Genomic DNA, 8,376 nt, shown 5'->3' with positions numbered 1-8,376 from the left:
CTCTACTACATGGCTAGCTCCTTAAGAACTAGCACCATGTTCTTTATTTTTGCCTTCCCGCCTATGTGACTGTAGGCAAGTCACCTCCACTTCCCCTGCTACAAAATGGGTGTTACTGTGCCTGAGGTGCCGGCCTCACAGGGGTAGGGTGAGGCTCAAACAAGATGATAATGAAACAGCAGTGTCGGGGACCAAAGAAAGGCTTGCTCTGGAGTTTGATCCTCCGAGTTCAAAACATGCTTCTCTCACTCAGCAGCTAGGATCTCAGGCATGTCACTGATCCTCTTTGGGCCTCAGTTTCCACATTTGTAAAACAAGAGGACTGGTCTAGATCAGTTCTCAAAGTGTGGTCTGGGGGCCCCTCAGGTTTCACAATATTCACTTATTAAAATATTTTTTAAACCAACTATATTTAGGTCAGATTTTCTTCATATACTTCAACCAAAACAACACATCTGCAACAGAATGAATGCAGAAACAGATATGAGATCTCCAGTCTTCTATTTAGCCAAACATTAGAGATTAACGAGAAATATGTAACACGACACTACTCACATTTTTCCCCCTTGGGAGAAGTTATTCTTTCATTAAAATGTTAACATATAATGGATTTAACTAAAATATTTTAAAAATCTTTATCAGTTTTATTTTCTCATGCAGCAAAATACGGATAGCCACATCCACCTAAACAAAAGGGGTCCTTAATCATTTTTAAGCATGTAAAGGGACCCTAAGTCTCCAAAGTTTAGGAGCAGCCAGTTCAAAGGCCTGCAAGGGCCCTCCAAGCCCTAGCTGGATCTGTGACCTAGTGCATAAAAAGTACCTTGTAAGCCTTGAAGGAGTAAATACCAGCTATTTTGAATCTCCCACACAGCCCACCACTACATAGTAGGTCTTCAGTAATTGTTTAAAAGTACAAATGCTGTACTTACAAAGGCAGTTAGGGGGCATGGCAGATAGAGTGCTGGGCTTGGAGTCAGGAAGAACTGAGCCTTAGACCTTATTCAGCTGTGTAGGCAAATCACTTAACCTGTCTGCCTCAGTTCCCTCCTCTACAAAAATGTGGATTATAATAGTACCTACTTCCTAGGATGGTTGTGAGGTTAAAATATGTGTAAAGCACTTTGAAAATCTTTGAGCCCTTTATAAATGTTATGATTATGAACTTCTACTTAAAACTACCTTGCCCTAGAATTTCTGTAGTACCCTAATGTTCAGGTACTGGCTCAGGTTTAAACCGTATCAGTTCTCTAGTGTTAAAGATGATCCCCTAGCCTACAATATTCAGAAGCAGGTAAGATTAGTTGCTCCTTGCGAGTCATTATGAATAAAAGAGAGCCCCTCCCTTCTTGCCACATTACCTACCTTTTTAACCACTAGCTCTCCTACATTCAGGAGCTGTGACTGAGAGATGATAGATGACTGAAGTCTAGACCTTGATAAAGGGCTTACGCTGACCTCACCACAGTAAACCCAAGGACTCAATTTTCCCACACATTTCAAGTACAAATAACACCCAACTCAGCATGTATAATACTGATGGAGGCTTCATGAAAGCCCCAAATCCTAGTTGTTTTCCACTTTTCCCCACTAATCCTTTTTTGTTTTGAGAGGATGTAACAAGGGGAAGAGACCCTTGGCTTAGTTGTTGAGTGAGATGTTCAGGTGCCCTCAGTTACGATCTAACTATGACTTCCCTCCATAAGTGTCTCTCCCAAGAGCCTATAGGCATCACCTCGGTTGGTAGCTGATCACAATTCTTTACCTTTGGAAAAAGTGCCAACTAAAGAATACACAAAAGCACACACACATTCATGCTGCAGTGTACACCTGGGCACTGGTGCACTCTCATATTGATTTCTTGGTAACGGATTACTTTACAGTCTCATCCACTATGGAAGTAAAGTGTTGAAAATGGTGCAAGAGAAGAAACCCACTGCCTTTCTTACTCCCTCATGAAACAGGTAGGAAAAAGGGACACAGGTCCCTGGAAACATCCTGAAGGAAAAAGGGATTCCAGGGAGAAAGAGGATACACCAGCATTTATTAAAATCTTTATTCACTTCACGTTTCTTGATTCAGAACTTGAACCAACAGAACACATGTAGAAATTGAGAGGTTCATTTTTCTGGATCTATCACGCATCTCTCTCTTTTTTTTTTAAACCAAGAATGACCATTAGTTGTGCAGCTACAGCTTCCAGGGAGCTCAAAGCAGACTTCTTGCCCTCTCTTTCAAGCTGCCATTCGTGAAAAAGTTACCTTCTCAATAAATTATCCTCTACCCCACTCCACTCCACCTTACCCCTATTTGTTTGAATGAATGATGCCTCAGTTCACTCAGTCTCTGGCAGAGTTGACTGGCAGGCCCTCTTTCCTTTCCCTCCTAACCCCTGTTCTCTGTCAGGATCGGAGAGAAAAGTCAGGTATCCATACCCCTAGTTCTTATTCGCAGGGACTTGGAAAGGATCTTTTACCCGCTTCAGTTTCAGTTCTTCCAGGAACATGGACCATGCCAAAGTTAAGTGTGTTCTGTTGACTATGACTATGCCTGGGACATGCAGGGATTTTCTGGTGCCTATACTCTGAAACTTAAAATTGGAATTTAGGGACCTGAGTCAATCCTCTCATTTTACATATGAGGAAACTTATATCCATACCACAGAAGTAAAGGTGACTTCCCAAAGGTCACCCAGTAGCTTGATCCTCTGAATTTCTAACCCAGGTCCCCGTCTCCAACATAATCAACTTTCCGAAACCTTAAAATCACAGGAGATGCTCTCTTATTTGGGTACTGTAACTCAGTAGTGTTTCTAAAGCACTAGTGGACAAAAGCATGGTGGTATATGGGAGAATATGGGAGATGGGGAAAAACGGAGGGGGAATGTACTGTGCATTGGCCTCCAGATAATCAGCAGTCCAGTCCCCAGTTCTTCCATTCCCTTCTTCATTTTCAATTCTTGACATGCAACATGTTAACTTCAAGTGTGAAGACAGGAGAATGACTCACTGGGAGGAAACAATCTGTGAGCAAATAAAATCCTATCCCATAATCTCCTTTGGGTGGCAACTTATTTACTTTTTTCTCCTCACAATGTAAGCAACACTTCATATTAACAAGCAGGTTTAGAATAAAACCTGCAAACACACTTCCCTAAACTTAAAATTTGAGGTTTCGACAAGCAAGAATCAGGAAACAATCTTTTAAACCTAAGACCTTACTTTGTGTGGTCAAAATAGAATGGGTCTACTCTAAATACTTCAAGGTCCACTTAGCTTTGGATTCTTATTTCAAATGCACGCTTGGGCTGCCATCAGCAACCCTGACACTAAGGACCATCTGATGGCTGAATTAAATACACCCTGATTATAAGGAGCTCAGAATCCTAATGAAACAGTCCAGAGCCCAAAGGCATTTTAATATTACTATTAAGTAGGTATCTCATACTTTAAGGTGAATTTGGCGTGTGTGACATTTAGAATCACTGCCTTATTTAGAAGATTCTCATTTAGAATCTTCTAAACCCTTCCCCAATTCCATTCAATCCTAACAGAGGCCATATTCTGCACACCAATGGTAGATAAACCTAATTCTAGCAATAAAGCTCTAACTTCAACGACTATTCTGGTTCTGAGTCTCAAGGTCCATGGATTTGTGCTTGGTGAGAAACAGAAAATGAAACAATAAATTTGTTGTAATGAGGAAACGAATTGATGTTTGAAGAAAAAAAAAGGCCCATTTTAACCAAGCCACTTCTATTTTCTATCTTCTTCCTTTAACAGAATAATTTACTTTCAACCACCAGAATGAAATTCCCAAGTTTTCAGAAGTTTTCACTCTTTTCAGTTTGACCTCATAAACGCAAGAGGGATTTCTGGAAGGATGTGACCACATAATCTTCTTTTATTCATTTGTGTCTGTATAGCATGAAAGTAGCATTTGTCACAGAGAGCAAAGCTAATAGTCTTGAGATTCAACTATATCTCTGCAGCTATCTCCCAGAGATTTTAGGATAGGTGCTATCCAAGTGACTCTCAGCCTAAGTGAGAATGTTCCTGGATACACAGAGTAAACAATCTTGAAACTGGAATAGGCGTCTTCTCCCTTTGACACAATGATAGCATTTTGTGCAAGCATTTTCCTTCTCTTCGCATGTCAAGATCCCTTTTTCTTAACAGCCCATTCTCATCCTGGTCTCAGATGATGCGTACAAGCTATTAAAAAAAATGCCTCGTGCCCATGATATTACCAAAGGGTTACTCAATATTATTTCTCAAATCCAGAAAACTGGGCCTCAGATCTCCTAAATCGGTTTCAAGACTCTGACTGCTTTAACCTGACTCCCAATGGCTGGGATCAAACATGTTCAATTATATCATATAAATAGTAGTCTCTAAACAAGGGAAGTATAAACCTAGAAAAGGAATAAGGACTAGAAGCAGATGAAATATGAGTGATACACACACATACCCAGACAAGTTGGCACCAAGCTTATTTGTGGGGTGAGAGTCCATCAGACCTGCTTACCGCACACATCCAGGGCATTTTTTTCAGAATGCAAACACAGACCTTGGTTACAACAATCTTAAGTGCCACAGAATCTGGAGCTATGGAAACATAGCCAGAATATTACAATGTAGGTTCAGGACATAAGAAGAGAAGAAAGGGTGAGGTGGAAATATGAAATGAGCAAGGCTTAAAAGCTACATGTGGCAATACTAAATCCAATTTAAAGGCTCAGAAAGCCATCGCAAATTCTTCCTAGTCTCTTATATGGGCCCCAATCACAAATCATCTGCAAAGTCCAGTTGTCAGAAAAGTAATCACCACCATTTCTAGAAGAGAGCTAGTTTTTTCTCACCAACGAGGCAGCCTCTGGAGTGCTCTCCCCTGAAGCACCCAGAAGCCTAAATAATTCTGGATCCTTCGTGGTGCAAAGCCTTAAAGGCAGAGGTAAAGAGGAGCCCAGGAGAAGGCGGAGGAATCCCAGACTTTCTGAGGACCTCTGATCCAAGCCATTCCTCAATGGCAGTCCCCCTCCTACAACACAACATGACTGTTCTCTTTCAGATTCAGAGACAACATGACACAAGGGCCCCAGCCCACCCTACTCTTTTCTCTCCAGGGCTTTTGTGTACTCAGCCCTGCTCACCAGGAAGACATTTGCCTGCTTGGAGCAAAGTTAAGTCTATGCTCAGGATGCATTAGAAAGTCCAAGAAGGTTTGCTTCAGAGACCAATTTTATCCTGGGGTTAGATACTTTTACACTTCTTGCAATATTCAATGGAATGTTTCTCCCAGGAATCATGAATACATAGGAACCTAACCTGCCTATAAAGGAGGGCACACTTCCTGCTTCTACTCTGAGGGCAGATTCACTCTAGCCCTTCCTTGCAACTCCACAGGGTTTGCTGCTGCTCCTGTTTTTTAAAGGGCAGAGTGAGACCCTCCAGAGATAAATCCTCCGAAGGTATATGCTATTTTTGCTTAGTGATGGTTTTACTTACCACCACTACCACCTCTTCAAGAGGTGGAAAGTACCTTCTCCAATGAGAACGAAGCTGCATAAACTGCACCTGAAATTGGTTTAAGTCTCTTTAGATGATAAGTAGGGGGTAGAGCGGGCACAGAGGGCAAAGGATGGAAGAAGGACCATAAGGTTCAACTGAAACACACGCACACGCACGCACACACTCCAGAGCCATTCTGGTATTCACATTCAAATTCCATGCTTCAATAATCCTCTGCAACTGGACATCAAGCTTTTCCCAGTGTGATGCCCATGACTAGAAATGGGCACATCAAAAAAGAACAGTGCCAAAGATGGCAGGAAGCTGTGCAGGGACTCTCAATGGTCTAAAGCTTTTGGTCAGTGCTTTAGCTTCTCATAGGGAAAAATACCAGATACCCAAAGGCAGCCCATTCCCTACAACCAGAGAGCTCTGCTTGCTGTTTTCAGTCTTTTCCCATGAATCCATTTGGAATCAATTGTGCTGTTTCTCTATCATTTGTAAAAAGAAGTTTGTATTGTTTTCCACCAAAGTTACAAGTGGGAGAGAGTCATCCTGTCCTCCACCAGCACAGTATCTGTCCCAAACTGGTCGGTGCACTGCTTTACGGTGGCCAGGATACTGAGGAGCCGCTGGTCCATAGCGTCCAGGTGGGAGTCCGAGAGCACAGGGGAGATGGGGTCGTGAGCCATAGCCGATTTTAAGGCAGACTTCAGCACACCATTCTTTAGGTAGTTTAGCCTGTTCCAGGTGGAGACTCGAATTCTGGAAAACATAGATGAGCACAGGTCACTAGGAACTCTCAGTGGCCAATGAGACTTACCGGCCTGCTTGGACTACATAAGTTTCTAAACAGCTGCTTCTGCTTTCCTTTAAGCTCTTCATTAAGACAAAGCTTGCTTTTCCATTTTAACTGTCCCGTTGCCTTTCTTATTGTTTCACTGACACAAAGAAGTTCCCATTAGAAGATAAGCCCCTTGAGGGCAGGTACATACTTTTGCTTTTCTTCTGGCCCATAACGGGGCCAAATAATTGCTTGATAATTGATAAATGCTTAGTTACTAAGAAGATCTTTTATCTAATCTAAGACCAGAAAGAAGACAGGTCTTTTAGGCCAAAATTAAGCCAAATTTGAAGGAAAAGTGTGGCACTACTTAAGGACAGTCCTGTCTATTAGTCTCGGGGGTCACCTGGGGAGTATGGAGCCCAGGGCTAGGAAAGGAGTTCTAGGGGCCTCACTGCCTCCAACCTCTCCCGTTTGTTACTTACAGCCCTTAGCCAGTTGCCTCCCACACACTATAGCCAAGGAAAATGGCTTCCTTGCTTCTCCTCACATGTGACCTCCACCTCCCATGCTGGTGTGTGCCTCTGCACGGGCTAAACCCCACGCCTGGTGGCAGCTCCACCTCATCTCTGCCTTCTGAGGGCTCTCAAGCACTGCCCCAAAGCCTTTCCAGAACCCCAGCTGCTAAGACCTTCTTTCCCCCACAAAGTACCTTATATTTATTCTGTATATCCTTATCCCTATCTCTATCTATCTATCCATCTATCCATCTATCTATCTATCTATCTATCTATCTATCTATCCATCCATCCATCTACTCTATCCCTCTCCCTAGCCCTGACACCTCAGCCCCGATGAAAGGAGGTACGTTCCTTGAGGGCAGAGACTATATGTCACTTCTGTCTTTGTATCCTCAGCGTAGCACAGGGCCTAACACGCAGGTGCTTAATGAATGTTTGCTGACTGACTGAGCTAAAGCAAAACACTTATGGTATGGTTCTAGTCAACATACAGGGAGTCTTCAATTTATAAATGGGGTGTGCTCCAAAAATGCATTTGTGAGCCAGGCTGGAACTCTAAACCTTAAGTGACAGAATTAGTGAGGGAGCTACAGTCCTTGTGGTCCCCAGGCCACCCAGCTGAGGCATCTCTTTTCAATCACTCATACATGGGCGAGGCACTAAGTGTGCTGGGCCTTCCCACATTGTGTGAAAGAACATACTTGAATAGTAAGTAGAGAAACATTTTGCTAAAGTCAAATATAAATTTAGGGCTAGTCTATGTCTCTGCTTTTTGTCCATCTGCAGAAAGCCCAAAGCCAACTACACTCCAACTATCAGCTGCTAATGAATCTAATGCTCTTAAAGGAGTAAAATGAGATTTCTGGGGCAGTTAGGGGGCACAGTGAATACACTGCCAGCCCTGGAGTCAAGAGGATCTGAATTCAAATCCAGCCTCAGACACTTGACACCTACTACCTGTGTGACCTTGGGCAAGTCACCCCAATTGCCTTGTCTTCCCCCATCCAAAAAAACAAAAATAACCCCCAAAAAATGAAAAATGAGATTTCTTGCTTACTATGTCCAGTCCTGTGCATCGTGGGAATTTTAGGGAGTATGCTGACCATCAGTAACACTCCTGGGTTTACCCTGGGAGGCAAACAAGGGGGTACAATAGAGAGGACGTGGGATGTATAGTCAGGAAGAACTGCCTCTCAATCCTGCCTCAGACGTGTCCTAGCCAGCTGAGACCCGGGACAAGACACTGAACCTCTCTCACGTTTAGTTTCTTCATCTGAAAACTGGGTATAATAAGCGCGCCTGCCTCCAAGGTTTTGTTAGGATCAAATTCGATAACACACATTGTTCTGCAAACCTTAAATTGCTATGGGAATGTTAGCTACACCATTATGATTATTCTCTATGGAGTGAATCTTACTAGATGCTCCTGAATATTCAAATTAGGAAAAGGCTTCACAGCCTGCATCCTGTTTTCTTCCTATACTTTAGAGCCTAATATGAACATCCTTTTAAAAAAACATCAAACATGAAAACTAGGAAAGTAAAATTGCCTTTGGCTTTG

General features: G+C 42.7%; 1 protein-coding gene across 1 annotated transcript in view; it reads right to left on the bottom strand.

Moving 5' to 3' along the window:
* Nucleotides 1–2,041: 2,041 nt before the first annotated feature.
* Nucleotides 2,042–8,376, bottom strand: part of FAM20B (FAM20B glycosaminoglycan xylosylkinase) — a 37,629-nt gene continuing 31,294 nt past the window's right edge. Inside the window, exon 8 of the mRNA XM_036755115.1 lies at nucleotides 2,042–6,275. Within this exon, the coding sequence (XP_036611010.1) occupies nucleotides 6,044–6,275 (232 nt within the window). The 3' untranslated portion in view covers nucleotides 2,042–6,043. The remainder of the gene's footprint in view (nucleotides 6,276–8,376) is intronic.

Source organism: Trichosurus vulpecula, chromosome 4 (assembly GCF_011100635.1).
Source record: "Trichosurus vulpecula isolate mTriVul1 chromosome 4, mTriVul1.pri, whole genome shotgun sequence".
NCBI lineage: Eukaryota > Metazoa > Chordata > Mammalia > Diprotodontia > Phalangeridae > Trichosurus > Trichosurus vulpecula.
This window is presented reverse-complemented; position numbering and strand designations above follow the sequence as displayed.